The sequence below is a fragment of the Salvelinus alpinus genome, chromosome 3 (assembly GCF_045679555.1).
Source record: "Salvelinus alpinus chromosome 3, SLU_Salpinus.1, whole genome shotgun sequence".
Lineage (NCBI taxonomy): Eukaryota > Metazoa > Chordata > Actinopteri > Salmoniformes > Salmonidae > Salvelinus > Salvelinus alpinus.
In genome coordinates, this window is record NC_092088.1 from 33,057,134 (window position 1) to 33,074,254 (window position 17,121).

General features: G+C 42.3%; 1 protein-coding gene across 2 annotated transcripts in view; it reads right to left on the reverse strand.

Annotated features, from left to right (window-relative positions):
* cpn1 (carboxypeptidase N, polypeptide 1) overlaps nt 1–17,121 on the reverse strand; it is a 157,972-nt gene that overhangs the window by 10,920 nt on the left and 129,931 nt on the right. For both annotated transcript variants that reach the window (XM_071392564.1, XM_071392563.1), the window contains 2 exons: nt 7,260–7,399; nt 3,931–4,030 (listed from right to left, as the gene is read on the reverse strand). In XM_071392564.1, coding sequence (XP_071248665.1) covers nt 3,931–4,030; nt 7,260–7,399 — 240 coding nt within the window. The remainder of the gene's footprint in view (nt 1–3,930; nt 4,031–7,259; nt 7,400–17,121) is intronic.

Below are 17,121 nucleotides of genomic sequence, written 5' to 3' on the forward strand. Positions count from 1 at the left end.
GTAACACCAACTCACCACTGTCCTCTCTCTCCAATGACATATGCAATACTATTATGTTGGATTACATGGAAATGTTATTCACATTTGTGAGTCCATTTCCTTGGAACTATGTTAATAAATCATGTTGCATGAACACACACATTTATTTTTTTTATTTTTTTTTTTTTGACAGGAAATGTCTGGAAAGGGAAAGGCCCAACAAGAGCCCAAGAAAAGGCGCCACTACACTGCCGAACAGTTACAGGCTGCTGTCAAGGAGGTGAAGGCAGGGAGGAGCCTGAGGGAGATGGCTCGTGAGTTCGGTATACCTCACACCACTCCTCAGGACTACAAAAAATATATATATGCCAATGCCCCTCACCAAAACCAATCACCTCAGATGAGGAGGCCCAGCTGCTATCCTATATCCTGTGGATGGCCAAACATGCCTTCCCTCTCAGCAGGACAGTCATAAAGCTACTTTCTCTCGAGATCCTCAAGGAGAGTGGACGCACCACCACCGTCAACTTAGAGTGGGGTCTTAGTGACAACTGGTGGTCGAGATTCACGGATCGCCACCCTGAACTGTCCAGCAGGATCCCAGACACCTTGGAACGGGCCAGGGTGCATGGGGCAACTCATGAGGCAATCGAAGTCTTCTTCAATATCTACGAGCCTATCTTCAATAAGTACGGGTTTGAAATTAAGCCTTACCCCATCTTTAACTGTGATGAGATGGAGTTCGAGGAGAAGCCCAAGTCCAGGGAGCGGGTGCTGGTGTAGAAGGGCAGAAAGCATATTTATCAGCAACAGAACACCACCAGGGAGCACATCACTGTGCATGCTTGTGTCAGTGCAGCGGGTGAGAAGATCCCCCCATTTATCACCTTCCCCCACTGCCTCCCGAGTACTGCCTACTCCCTGGAGGGTCCCAAGGATGCCCTTTATGGAGTTTCCCCCAAGGGCTATAAGGATAGTGAGCTCTTTATGAAGTGGCTGGCCTTCTTTGTGAAGCATGCCCCTGTTGAGAGGCCCCTTCTCCTCATAATGGATCAGCAGGAGACGCATACATCCAGGGACGTGGTCAGGTTCTACCAGGAGAACATGGTGGAGGTGGTGTTACTGCCATCACACACCACCCATGTGATGCAGCCACTGGACATCAGTGTCTTTGGCCCCCTGAAGTCGGTTTTCACCACCAACGCGGCACGCTTGGGCCTGGTGCGGGGGGATGTTGTCATTCGCAAGAAACACTTTTCTGTCATGCTGCACCAGGCCTACCCCAAGGCGGAGAGAGCAGTGAAAATATCAAGGGTGAGTTCAGGAAGGCCGGGATTTTCCCCCTGAACCGGAAGGCCTATGACCACACCCAGATGGTGAGGATCGCAGTGGCCCCCACAGCACCAACCACCGCGACCCCCACCTCCGCCCCCACAGCAGCGACCCTGGCGGCTCCTACAGCAGTGAACACTGCAATTCCAGCAGCATCAACCCCATCCCCTGTGTGCTGTCCCACCTGCAAGCAGGTCACCCCAATCAACCACCTGGTGGCTGCAGGCGTTGTCTCAGCGAGACTGGCAAACGTCCTGATGCCTCGTATCTTGGCAAACAAGTTTATTCAGCAGCAGCCGACCATGAAGCGCAGACTTCCCCTGCCAGCTCGGGTCATCACCGCTAACGACTTCAATGAAATGCTCATCAAGCAGGACCAGGAGAAGGACAAGGAGGATGCAAATCAGAGGAGGCAGGAGGACCTGCACAGGAAGAGGGGGGATCTGCAGAGGAGGAAGCTAGAGTTGCAAAGGAAGAGAGAGGAGAACAAGAAACGCATGGCTGAGGTGCAGGTAGCAGACCTCGCTAGGGGGCACTGTGCCATCTGCCGCAACATCGAGCCACCGATTGGTCAGGACAAGTGGGTGCAGTGTGAGTTCTGCCTGCTCTGGTTCCATCTCCAGTGCCTGGATTTGGAGGTGGTGCCAGAGGTGGTGCCAGAGGATGACTGGTACTGTCCCAAGTTCAGCCTCAACAAGGAGCTGTAGAAAGAAGAGCCCCCCTGACCCCCCACACTGTCATCAACGGAACATTTAGTAAATCGTTTTGTAAATAGTTTTTTTTGTACAACCAATATGTTTTTATTCACCTCTATGCTTTTTTTCCAATCAGTTGTTTTATTCCTATCAGTTATTCCAATAGATTTATTGCAATCAATTGTTTTATTACAATCAGTTATTCCAAGAGATTCATTCCAATCAGTTGTTTTATTACAATCAGTTTTTTTGGGAGGCATTGGATCAGTGTTCTCGTCGCGCCTCCTGTCAGTACCTGTTTACAGGGAAGCAAATGGTCCCAAAACATTTCATAGTTCATAACTATAGCAGTTTGGTGACATGATGTAAAGGGTCACCACTTTGGTCTTTTAGGGAGTCCCCGTTCATTTTCTTCACTTGAACAGAAAGAGGCATGCAGGAATGCCGCATCTCATTTTGGATTAGAGCATGTCATGTGAAAATGAGTTTAATAGGTAGCAGACGTGAGAATTTAGGACATGCGCTATTGCACACATGAGATTTCACACTTAAGTTATTGAACACACAGCACTCAAGAATAGGTTGGCACAGCAAAGGTATTTCAAAACATTAACACAGCAAAGGTGAGTGAAAAAAAACGAAAGCTCTGTCAGCAGGTTTGCTTGTGTAAATGCAGATCAGAGGTTGGCACAGTTGTATTCTTTTTAAGATTCTGCACATCACAGTCTTATGCAATTCATTATTGATTGATTCATTGTTTGTGTTATTGATGACCACATTGCAATTAGCACCCTACTCATGAAATATTAGTTTAATATTAGCCATGCGAGAGAAGGGCTACCCCTGGTGGAAGGAGGCTGTACGGCACAAAATAAGTAGTGACACGTCACAATGTAACATACCGCGTCAGAGGGGTCCGTTTTTTCATCTTTTCCCGAAAACTATTTGTGCATTACCATGTCAATTAACGCTGAATCGAAACTTAGTTCACACCCCGGATTTTGATGAATGTATGCTTCTCAGAAGTAGTTTTCACATGTCCGAACTCAGAATCAAATATGCTTCCCAAAAATACCATGGTCGCAGTGGGATAACGTTTATTTTTATTAGTGCCATAAGTTAGCCTGATTTCAGATGTGTTCATGTAAACAAGATTATTAGGGAAATCCTTCTTGCAGAGCCTGTAAATGTTTTAATCAAACTGTGATATTCACAATAATCGCATTATTGTGTGCATGTAACCATACTCATTGAGACTCAGTTTGAAGGACCTACATGTAACATTATAGCCATAAATTCGATTTCTTCATGGTGTTTTGAAGGACACTGCTGCGAAATGCCAAAAATGGCTTACTACTGCTTCTTACCTTATCATAATATCAGTTACAAGGAAGAAGATTTGTATTGCTGACGTTTTTGCTATTGTTGTCTACCTTCTGAATGAGAACCAATCCTAATTCAGGAAGTTGTACACACAACAACAAACGGGCCATATATTTGCTAAATGCTTATTTGCTTTGAAAAACCCCCAATTAGCAGTGTTGCGCAGCATTGTTTTGACTTTCTATTCCTTTGCAACTAGTGGTATGTATCTGAAATGTGATGCTAGTAAATGTTACATGCTACATATAGAATACATAATTGAAACACTACAATCTCATGAAACACAAAGGCTATTTAAGGTAACATAAAGAATAAACACCCAGTTCAAAAGATTATTGTCCCCAATTTATTCAAAGTGTCTTGTTGTATTCTATTGTTAAATTATGGAAATTATATCTGTAGTTGACTAAGATCTGTGCAGACGTACTTACTAGTAAGCCTAAAAATGTTGGTATTGCTCAGGGTTTTTAGCTGGTTGTACGTGCTTTTGTGAGAAAAACATGTCTCCACTGATGTAAAATGGTTTCTCTGCCCCTCTTACCAGTGGTCACATCGTGGTTGATACCAGCTACTGAAATCTCTGCGTTGCCGATTGGGTTGTTGTTGTTATCATACACCATTCCTTTGATCCCATGATGCACCTGGAGAGGGCGCAAGGACAGTTTACTGAACCCCCCCAATAGTGCAAGAAAACAAACCTTTGCTTTTATAATACTACACCTTAGAGCTGGGCGATATGGACTAGAAGTCATATCATAATACAACATTTTTTACCATTTTGCTCGATAACGATAAATACAACGACATACAGTGCATTCGAAAAGTATTCAGACCCCTTACCTTTTTCCACATTTTGTAACGTTACATCCTTATTCTAAAAAGGATTAAATCTAATTTTAAAAAATCCTCATCAATCTACACAATACCCAATAATGATTTTTTTTTGCAAATGTATTAAACATAAAAAACAGAAATACCTTATTTACGTAAGTATTCAGATCCTTTGCTATGAGAATCGAAATTGAGCTCAGGTGCATCCTGTTTCCATTGATCATCCTTGAGATGTTTCTACAACTTGATTGGAGTCCAGCTGTGGTAAATTCAATTGATTGAACATGATTTGGAACGGCACACACCTGTCTATATGAGATCCCACAGTTGACAATGCATGTCAGAGCAAAAACCAAGCCATGAGGTGGAAGGAATTGTCCATAGAGCTCTGAGACAGGATTGTGTTGAGGCACAGATCTGAGGAAATGTACAAAAAAATGTCTGCAGCATTGAAGGTCCCAAGGACACAGTGGCCTCCATCATTCTTAAATGGAAGAAGTTTGGAACCACCAAGACTCTTCCTAGAGCTGGCCGCCTGGCCAAACTGAACAATCGGGGGAGATGGGCCTTGGTAGGGGAGGTGACCAAGAACCTGATGGTCACTCTGATAGAGCTCCATAGTTCCTCTGTGGCGATGGGCGAACCTTCCAGAAGGACAACCATCTCTGCAGCACTCCACCAATCAGGCCTTTATGGTAGAGTGGCCAGACGGAAGCCACTCCTCAGTAAAAGGCACATGACAGCCCGCTTGGAGTTTGCTAAAAGGCACCTAAAGGACTCTCAGACCGTGAGAAACAAGATTCTCTGGTCTGATGTAACCAAGATTGAACTCTTTGGCCTGAAAGCCAAGTGTCATGTCTGGAGGAAACCTGCTACCATTTCTACGGTGAAGCATGGTGGTGGCAGCATTGTGCTGTGGGGATGTTTTTCAGTGTCAGGGACTGGGAGACTAGTCAGGATTGAGGGAAAGATGAGTACATAGAGTTCCTTGATGAAAACCTGCTCCAGAGCGCTCAGGACCTGAGACTGGGGCGAAGGTTCACCTTCCATCAGGACAAAGACCCTAATCCCACAGCCAAGACAACGCAGGAGTGGCTTCGGGACAAATATCTGAATGTCCTTAAGTGGCCCAGCCAGAGCCCGGACTTGAACCCGATCGACCATCTCAGGAGAGACCTGAAAATAGCTGTGCAGCAACGCTCTCCATCCAACCTGACAGAGCTTGAGAGGATCTGCAGAGAAGAATGGAAGAAACGTCCCAAATATAGGTGTGCCAAGCTTCTAGCGTCATACCCAAGAAGACTCGAGGCTGTAATTGCTGCCAAAGGTGCTTCAACGAAGTACTGAGTAAAGGGTCTGAATACTTATGAAATGTGATATTTCAGTTTTTTGTTTTTATAACTTTACAAAAACTTGTTTTTGCTTTGTCATTATTGGGTATTGTGTGTAGATTGATGAGGGGGGGGGGAAGACTATTTAATACATTTTAGAATAAGCTGCAACGTAACAAAATGTGTAAAAAGTCAAAGGGGTCTGAATACTTTCTGAATGCACTGTATATATTTCTTGATGCACAGTTACTTTCCATTAGCGCCAGACATCTAGACAATTTTTTTTCCAGCGCTAAGGAAACAGATGGTATGATTCAAGAAAAAAGTTGTCTATTTCATCTAACACAGGGCTGCCCAACCCTCTTCCTGGAGATCTACTGTCCTGTGGGTTTTCAGTCCAACCCTAATTTAACACACCTGATTCTACTAATTAGCTGCTCAACAGGAACTAAACTAGCTGAATCAGATATGCTAAATTAGGGTTGGACTGAAAACCTACAGGACAGTAGATCTCCAGGAAGAGGGTTGGGCAGCCATGATCTAACATATCCATGGAATACATGATTGATATTTTGATGTGCAACCTGTTAAAATGGGATCCAGAATTATCAGATTTATTTTGGGCTCTTTACAGATGAATTTGCCTAAATTTTTTTGTGCAAATTGGCCTAGGCCTATACTACTTAATTCACCACCTGAGTGGGAACTCAAAATACTTAACTAGAGAGCTAACTCTAAATATGATCTTGTTGCTAGATAGCCATGTAATTGATAAATGTTATCAATAAATGTAATGTCCAACCAAGACCTTCCAGCGCTAGGCATAGGCTTCTTGATGTATTCACTGCAAATGGGACCATTTGCTCTGTGGGCGCAACAAAACCATACTACATAGCCTACTCCAATTGTGAATGGTTTTGCTCAATATTGAGGGTTGAGAAATAAATGATATACCCACAGAAAGCTGATACTCTCCTCTCTTTAACAATCACATCAGTAGTTGCTTTAAAACTGTTTTTCCAGCAATTGCATTTTGAAATGCGCAACGACCATATGCTTGTGCTTATGCCTCCCGAGTGGCGCAGCGGTCTAAGGCACTGCATCACAGTGCTAGAGGCATCACAACAGACCCGGGTCTGATCCTGGGCTGTATCACATCCGGTCGTGATCGGGTTAGGGGAGTGTTTGGTCAGGGTAGGCTGTCATTGTAAATAAGAATTTGTTCTGACTTGCCAAGTTAAATAAATGTAAACATATTTTTTATAAAAATACAAATCTGAATGCATCTCTCCCTCTGTTCTCACAGAGACAGGAAGTGAGAGTGGCTCGGTCACACAGCAGCCAGCAGCGAAACAGCGACAGGAAGATACTTTCACAGCAGGAATCAATATAATGCACATTACTGTTGACCAAATAATAGTTTTACAAAAAACAAATCTGTAGGAACGTTGTTTAGCATAATCACTGACAATTACTGACCTAACCAAAATCTACTGATACTGTGCTACAGTGTGTGTGTGTGTGTGTGTGTGTGTGTGTGTGTGTGTGTGTGTGTGTGTGTGTGTGTGTGTGTGTGTGTGTGTGTGTGTGTGTGTGTGTGTGTGTGTGTGTGTGTGTGTGTGTGTGTGTGTGTGTGTGTGCGTGCGTGCGTGCGTGCGTGCGTGCGTGCGTGCGTGCGTGGTATGGAGAGAGAGATTAGAGAAAGTACCTGCTCCAGGAAGGAGATCAGTGCCTCTCTGTTGCCCAGCCATTCTCTTGACAGGGCTGATGCCGGGGGGAACTTGTCACAGCTGAGTTCCAGAGTGATCTCAAAGCAGTTGGTGTATAGGTAGTTAAAGTCCTGCATTCCTGTGGAGAGACACAATACTGTTAAAGTGAAGGTACATTGAACACATCTACACAAAGATTTTTCTATGCTCTTTTTTCATCATACTTTTTAAATGATTTGGGAACAATGGGTACTTTAGAAAGAGATTAATCACAGATGAATGTTAACATGCACACCACCCCCATCTATTATACTGTACATTCCCCTCCATATGTATTTGGACAGTGAAGCTAAATTGTTTAATTTGACTCTATACTCCGACATTTTAGATTTGAGACATAATGTTTCATATTAGGTGACAGTACAGAATGTCAGCTTTTATTTGAGGGTATTTTCATCTGTTTTACCATTTAAAAAATGAAAGCACTTGTATGTATCTAGTCCCATATGAAGAAGTCATATTGTGTTTGTATAAACTCATTTATAGTGTATTTAACACTAGAACTGCTAAGCGGTCATTTTGACTGATCATGATTATCATTTTTTTTCTCACTTTTTTATTTTTTAACTCACGCACCCCTCCGTCCTTTAATTTTCCTAAATAAGTCTATATAACACACTGCCATTGTTAGAATCTTAATATCACAAACAGAACTTGTTTTAGGAGGGCATAACCAGTTTTAGGAGGGCATGTCATTTTTTGGGAATGGTTTTCACCAGTTGCCCCTCCTTCTTCCAAAAGTAGGGCCTGCTCCGCTCCTTCAAATAAAAAAATGATTGGTCACATACACATACTTAGCAGTTGTTATTGCGGGTGTAGCGGAATGCTTGTGTTCCTTCTTCTGGCAGTTGAAAGTGCAGTGCCCAGCTGATAGTCCCCCTAACAATTTCATCGAAAACTAAACCTAAACTATATCGAGTCCAATTTCACACATAAAACAACAGATTAAATAAATTAAGTAAAGTATGATGGGGAGAATGGGTGAGTTGATGAGCAGGGGAAGCGAAATAAGCATAATTATGTAATCACCAGTTGTGAATGAAGGACAGGGCGGGCCATCCTATTGTGTTGATCCATTCTAATTATAGGCCTAATTTTAAAATGTTATGTACCCTATATTTACTTCACCGAATCAAAGCAGTCTTATCAGTATACTCTGGTCTGCTGCAATGTCTTCACTTCACTGTCATTGGAGAACAAGTTGCTTGTATAGAAAACAAGTCTGGCCGGCACCATGAACAAAGTGACGCAAAATAAAGCACCTGCACAGCCGTTGTACTCCACAACAGTGCTGAAGAATGACAAGACAACTGGACACAATCTAGAGAAAACAGGACACTATTACGCACTACAACCAAACGAAGGTATGTCAAAGTGGGTCAAGCAAGTGAAAGTTATGAAAATTGTGTCAAGGGATAACAGCTAAATTAAATCCAAATGATGCCATTGCATGAAGATGCACACAAGCACGAGCTGACAATTTTTAACTGCTCTCATATTGACACTTATATTCATTATAATGCCATTATTGCTTTTGTGCAGAGTTGCACTATTTATGAAGGCCACTTGGCACTTTTAATGATGTTTAGGCTACTGGTGTTTTCATCTATTTACCACGCGTCTTTTGACCGTGCTTCTTGGTGGTTGGGGTATTTTTTATTTTATTTTGTCTTTATAGAAATAAGCTGTTACCATGTTCCAACGCATATGCTTTCTGTTTCAAAGTAGTGAACAAAGGAACTCCACAAATACAACATGTGTTTTTACATATAGCCTACAGTAACATAAACTAATGAAAATGCTATTGTGTTATTTGAAATAAAATCCATATCGTATTCTAATGTTACCCAAGGCCTTCATAAACACAACCGAATGATAATTGTTGCTGTAGCATATATGAAATAAATTAATTACACTGTTAGACCGTTGCAGTCAGAATTACTGCTCATTAGCTTGAAGGGGGGTCAATCGATGCCTGGCAGTTCTAGTGGTAAGGTGTCAAAAGTTTAGTATTTGGTACCATATTCCTTGCACGCAATGACTACATCAAGATTGTGACTCCACAAACTTATTGGATACATTTGTGGTTTGTTTTGGTTGTGCTTTGGGTTATGTTTTGTATCGGTAATACAGTATGTAATACTATGTAATACAGTGGCTTGCGAAAGTATTCAACCCCCTTGGCATTTTTCCTATTTTGTTGCCTTACAACCTGGAATTAAAATAGATTTTTGAGGGGTTTGTATCATTTGATTTACACAACATGCCTACCACGATGAAGTTTCAAAATATTTTTTATTGTGAAACAAACAATAAAAAATAAAATAAAATGGAAAACTTGAGAGTGCATAACTATTCACCCCACCTAAGTCAATACTTTGTAGAGACACCTTTTGCAGCAATTACAACTGCAAGCCTCTTGCGGTATGTCTCTATGAACATGGCACTGGGATTGTTACCCATTCTTCAAAGTTAAACTGCTCAAGCTCCTTCAAGTTGGATGGGTTCCGCTGGTGTACAGCAATCTTTAAGTCATACCACAGATTCTGTCTGGGCATTGACTAGGACATTCCAAGACATTTAAATGTTTCCCCTTAAATCACTTGAGTGTTGCTTTACCAGTATGCTTAGGGTCATTGTCCTGCTGGAAGGTGAACCTCCGTCTCAGTCTCAAATCTCTGGAAGACTGAAACAGATTTCCCTCAAGAATTTCCCTATATTTAGCACCATCCATCATTCCTTCAATTCTGACCAGTTTCCCAGTCCCAGCCGATGCCAAACATCCCCACAGCATGATGCTGCAACCACCATGCTTCACTGTGGGGATGGTGTTTTCGGGGTGATGAGAGGTGTTGGGTTTGCACCAGACATAGCCTTTTCCTTGATAGCCAAAAAGCAAAATTTTCATCTCACCTGACCAGAGTACCTTCTTCCATATGTTTGGGGCGTCTCCCACATGCCTTTTGGTGAACACCAAACGTGTTTGCTTATTTTTTTTCTTTAAGCAATGGCTTTTTTCTGGCCAATCTTCCATAAATCCCAGCTCTGTGGAGTGTACGGTTTAAAGTGGTTCTGTGGACAGATACTCCAATCTTCACTGTGGAGCTTTGCAGCTCCTTCAGGATCATTATTGGTCTCTTTGTTGCCTCTCTGATTAATGCCCTACTTGCCTGGTCCGTGAGTTTTGGTGGGCGGCCCTCTCTTAGTAGGTTTGTTGTTGTGCCAAATTCTTTCAATTTTTTTTACATTGGATTTAATCGGATGTTCAAAGTTCCTGATATTTTTTATAACCCAACCCTGATCTGTACTTCTCCACAACTTTGTCCCTGACCTGTTTGGAGAGCTCCTTGGTCTTCATGGTGCCGCTTGCTTGGTGGTGCCCCTTGCTTAGTGGTGTTGCAGACTCTGGGGCCTTTCAGAACAGGTGTATATATACTGAGATCATGTGACAGATCATGTGACACTTAGATTGCACACAGGTGGACTTTATTTAACTAATTATGTGACTTCTGAAAGTAACTGGTTGCACCAGATATTATTTAGGGGCTTCATAGCAAAGGGGGTGAATACATATACACACACCACTTTTCCGTTTTTTAATGTAATTTTTTTTGAAACAAGTTATTATTTTAATTTCACTTCACCAATTTGGACTATTTTGTGTATGTCCATTATATGAAATCCGAATAAAAATCAATTTAAATTACAATATGTAATGCAACAAAATAGGAAACACGCCAAGGGGGATGAATACTTTTGCAAGGCACTGTACTTGTAGTATTGGTCACCACCTGGATGTAACAGTGACATGCCAATTAGCTAACGTTGCGACAAGCCAGTGCAAATGACCAGTGCAACGGTGTTGTATAGAGGTTCTTGCCGTCATGAGTTGCTTCCCACCGGGCAATGGTTGCTTCCCACCGGGCAACGGTTGCTTCCCACCGGGCAGAGGTTGCTTCCCACCGGGCAGCGGTTGCTTCCCACTGGGCAGCTGTATCACATGTCGCCGGCGGTAGCTAACGTGGCCAATTTCCCAGGTAACAAGGGACGTAACTGAGACATTTGTAACGTTCCCGTTAAGTCTTCCAGAAGTACTGAATGTCATTGGACATTACAGGCACATTCATAACATTTCTAATAAGCAGTGGTTAGAGGTATAGAGGTTATAAATATCCGGTCGCTACACAGCCATTATGGGAACATTAAAACCGTTCCTTGGTAGTCCATGAAAGGTTCTGAATATCATGTTATTTTGGAGATATCCTAGGAACATTTCGTGACATTAGATTTATAGCTATGGTATGTCTTCATATAACGTTACAATTGGAATGATAGAAATACATTTTGGAACGTCGTCTGTAAGTCAAGTGGTGGTACACTTGTGACATTGTCTTTCTAAGTGTGTAGGATTTTTAAAAACATTCTAATTAAGTACTTTAGATGTTCTGAATGTCAGGACACTTTGGTGACATTGTAGTAGTATTTGTAACGTTACCAGAAGGTTCCTGAAATGTACTGAATGTCTGGTCACTTTGGCAATATTTCACATAACATTCCCAATGACTCTAGTAGAAGTTGTGAATGTCAGATCCCTAAATGTCAGGTCAAATTCGGGACATCGTAGTAACCCAGCTAAGAAAATGAAGTTCAAGGACGTGACCACAAAGTTATTTTAGTCCCCACATAAGTCATGATAAGGTTATTGTGAAACATGCCTTGTACGTAGCTGTGGTGTCAGCTGACAAAAGTTACCGCCCAAGTGTCCCAAGTCTTTTCATGACGTTAAAATGTCATGGATCTTAAATAGCTAAATAACGTTAGTAACATAAGAGATGTCATTGAAACTTCCCTGAACGTGCATGCTGTTACGTACCTTATTGGTACTGCAGGTACCCACTGACGAAAGTTACGTTCCCAGTGGTTACCAGAAACTGCATTTTGTGGGGCTCTCAATGTACTTTCTGACGTTTAACACGTTATGCGGTTGACCTAAAAAATTATGTTTTCATGAAACGTCTCCTAGATGCACCTGTGTTGTCAGTTGACAAAGGTTATGTCCCAAGTCTCTTCAGGACGTTGAAATGTGGGGGACCCTGAATAGCTGAATATTGTTATTTAATAACGTTATAAGAGATGTCCCTGAAACTTCCCTGAACGTACATACTGCTACGTACCTTATTGCTACTGCAGGTACCCACTGATGAAAGTTACGTTCCCAGTGGTTACCAGAAACTGCATTTTGTGGGGCTCTCAATGTACTTTTTGATGTTTAGTTACATTTGGAGGTTGACATAAAAAGCATGTTTTCATATAACGTCTAATTTCAGAATGTTAAAGAGCCGTGCATAGTTATCTAACTTTGCAATGACTATTATAATAGACATTATGGATCATTGTCGGGAAGTTCTTTGGAGGTTCTGAATGTCAGGACACTTTTGTGATATTTTAATAGTATTTGTGACGTTCACAGAAGATTCCTGAAATGTACTGTTGGCAGGTCACTTTGGCAATATTCTACATAACATTCCCAATGAGTCCAGTGAATGTCAGATCACTTTTTGGATATCCAAAGAACATTTAGGAATGTATATTGTGAAGGAATGCCTTTCGTGCCTTTGAAGCAGAATAGCAGAACTGTTTAATCAATTGATGACAAAACCTGTTTCCCTGTGTGTAACCCATTTGGTCTGTTTTGATCATCCTGTATGCTGTCTTGTTGAAGAACGACGTGCCCTCGATGTAATTTTCCTTGCACACAGGGCCTAGCTTTCTTGACACAAATGGGTCTCGGCTCCATGATGTAACCCATGCTGAAATCATCATTCTGATCTAAGTGCCCTCATCAGCCATGTTCCATCAATGTCAATACAGAGATACTTTGACTCACCACTGTGGACTGTGTACCCATCATCTCCATTCATTCATGTTTGTATGCTTACATTATTTGCATATCTTGTAATAAATCCAGATTCAACCTTTCCGCATTTTCCTAGTGAAGATGATTTTACTTTATCACAAGCATGGCCCAATGCTGAGCAAATCACCTTTATTAGAGAGCAGCAAAATCAAAATCATCAATATGGAAATAACCAGCTGGAGGTTCGTTGGCTGATGCTGTTGAACAGGCCATTCAAGGCAAACAGAGGTTATTCAAAGTGGATATCTACCCTGAGCTTTGAATATCACTCCATGACAGACATCCCAAAATATTAGGGCCAGCATACTTGTGTTTGGAGTAAAGGAAGTGGATCCAGCTCTTCCCTCCCGCAATGTATTTTTCCATAATTTTACCGATTTAATAAATGTATGGAAATTCATCATGTAATTTTGACCTCAGTATAGGCCTACAGTGGTTTCTCCACTAAAGGTTTAGCTATTATGCTGTGGTACTTAGAGGTAATTTATGGTTGGTACGGTACCCTGCGTCACCCCTTCATTGCTCCAGACCAGCGCAAGGGGGAGTTAGAGCACTGATTATGCTTTTGGGTCCTACTGTGTCTCTAACAGAAAATGAATGGGCGACATAAACCTAAATAGAAACTGATAATTGTACACGACTTCAGTATTACTTACTAAACCTGTTGTTACACTAAGGTTTTTATTATTTTATTTTGTTAGGATAATTTTGCTCTTAGTGTAATAGTTTAGCCCACTGCTGACCAGTCACATTGTACAGTGCCTGAGTGGTGCAACAGTCTAAGACACTGCATAGCAATGCAAGCTGTGTTGCTACAGATGCTGGTTCAATAGCTGTGCCAGCCTCAACTGGGAGACCAATGAGATGACTGTAGGTTTTTGGTTTCTCTCCCTCTAAAACAGAAATGAATCATTCTAAATAACAAACTGGCTTTATTTACAAATGAGTAACAATGTCTCACCCCATGTTCAAGAAAGGCCTTTTTCACACTCATTTTACGTTATTTTTTAAACTAAGAGATTATTATTATTAATTTAGAATTATTTGAAAGCCCCTTGGATATTCTGACAGATATATTATTAACCGTCTTATTAGCAGGACAATATATATTGGTCACGTGGCTCCCGCGTGCTTTCCAGTTTTCCAGCTGTATCCACTGAAAGCGCTCAAGGTTCAAGGCACGAGGACAGGGGGACGGGATGGGCCGCGCACAGAAGACGGACCTAGCCCATGGGGTAGGGAGGAGGAAGGGAAAGGGGGGGTGGTCCCCCACCCCGCCACACTGGGTAGCACAGAGCAACACTTTAAGGGGCATTGCACTAATAATGGCGCTGACGAGGGAAACGTTCCCGCTGTTCTTAGTGCCAGTCTGCACGTTCAAACTAAAACAATGTAACTAATAGTGGCATCTTTACGCTTTCGTTAATAAAATAATGATACAAATACTCTTTCAAAATGCCGATGTTTATTTAGTTATGGATCCATAACGAATTACAATGGGAATAAATATCACTGAATTACAGAAATACCCTACAATCCTCCAATCTTCTATGTGTAATTATTGGCGGAGAGTCAAGTCATATTTTTCGATATACTGTAGGCCTACCGTAGGCGACATGAGTCTCACTAGTGTTGAGTAATATGCTGTTAATTAAAAGTGGTGTAGGTCTTACATATTTAAAGATCATATTGACGTTAGAAGCAATAGGATTTGAAGCAATAGCCTACAACTATTTTAGCACCGTTTTGCGTTGCAGTGAGACAAGCATGGAGACTGGTCTTGATAAATCAATGAGATTTCTATTTTGACTGAATCTCCGTTTGGGTATTGGTTAGACTACAATTATGGTGTAGAAATGTTATGCTCTTAGTGTAACATTTATTTACATCATTTCTTGTCACGGACTCCACAAACTCCACAAACTCCTGTCACGAACTCGGACACCTCCTGCGCCTCGATTTTCTGGGTGATTTAAATATGGACTGGCTTTCATCAAAATGCCCATTCAAGAAAAAGATTCAAACTGTAACTAGCGCCTGCAATCAAGTTAATGTTATCAGCCAACCTACCAGGGTAGTTACAAACAGCACAGGAATGAAATCATCAACATGTATTGATCACATCTTTACTAATGCTGCAGAAATGTGCTTTAAAGCAGTATCCAAATCCATCGGATGTAGTGATCACAATATAGTAGCCATATCTAGAATAACCAAAGTTGCAAAGGCTGGGCCTAATATAAAGTGAGTGTGGAAGAGGTGAAACAAATTGTTGTCTGTCAACAATGACAAGCCACTAGGGTCTGACAACTTGGATGAAAAATTACCGAGGATAATAGCGGATGATATTGCCACTACTATTTGCCATATCTTCAATCTAAGCCTACTAGAAAGTGTGTGCTTTCAGACCCGGAGGGAAACAAAAGTCATTCCGCTACCTAAGAATAGTAAAGCCCCCTTTACTAGCTCAAATAGCTGACCAATCAGCCAAATAGCAACCCTTAGTAAAGTTTTGGAAAAAATAGTTTGACCAGATACAATGCTATTTCACAGTAAACAAATTGACAACAGACTTTCAGCATGCTTATAGGGAAGGATATTCAACAAGCACAGCACTTATACAAAGGAATGATGGGAGAAAAGGATGATAAAAAGATTGTGGTGGCTGTTTTGTTACACTTTAGTGCGGCTTTTGACATTATCGATCATAGTCTGCTGCTGGGAAAACATATGTGTTCTGGCTTTACACCAGCCTGCAATATTGTGGATAAAGAGTTACCTGTCTAACTGTAACGGTCCTGACCTGTTTTATGTTGTTTTTGTATGTGTTTAGGTCAGGGCATGTGTTTTGGGTGGGCAGTCTATGTTATCTGTTTCTATGTTGGTTGTGGTTGCCTGGTATGGCTCTTAATTAGAGGCAGGTGTTTTGCGTTCTCCTCTAATTAAGAGTCATATTTAGGTAGGGTGTTCTCACTGTTTGTTTGTGGGTGATTGTCTTCCGTATCTGTGTTATGTCTTGCACCATACGGGACTGTTCGGTTGTTCGTGTCGTTTCGATGTAGTCTGTTCCTGTCCGTAAGTGTTACGTTTAATTATGTAAGTTCATGTTCAGGTTTCGTCTACTTCGTTTTCTTGTTTTGTATTTTTGAAAGTGTTTTGTTTTTCCGTGTTGCCATCATCGTCGTTTCAAATAAAGATATGGCCTATTTCCCTACTGCTGCATTTTGGTCTGATGATCCTTCTCTCCTCTCCTCGTCCGAGGATGAGGAGAGCGACAGCCGTTACAGAATCACCCACCACGCTAAGACCAAGCGGCAAGGGAATGCTCAACAGAGCAACAAGGATTCCTGGACTTGGGAGGAGATCCTGGATGGTAGAGGACCTTGGGCTCAGCCAGGGGAATATCGCCGTCCCAAGGAGGAGTTGGAAGCAGCGAAGGCTGAGAGGCGCTGGTATGAGGAGGCAGCGCGTCGACGCGGTTGGGAGCCCGTGAGTCAGACCCAAAGATTTCTTGGGGGGGGGCACACGAGGAGTGTGGCAAAGCCGGGTAGGATACCCGAGCCAACTCCCCGTGCTTACCGTGGAGGTAGAAGGCGTCGTACTGGTAAGACACCGTGTTATGCGGTAAAGCGCACGGTGTCCCCAGTACGCGTGCTTAGCCCAGTGCGGGCTATTCCACCTTGCCGCACTGGGAGGGCTAAGTTGGGCATCGAGCTGGATGTCATGAAGCCGGCCCAACGCATCTGGCCACCAGTGCGTCTCCTCGGGCCGGCATACATGGCACCAGCCTTACGAATGGTGTCCCCGGTTTGCCAGTATAGCCCAGTGCGGGCTATTCCACCTCGCCGCACTGGTAGGGCTACGGGCACCATTCAACCTGGTAA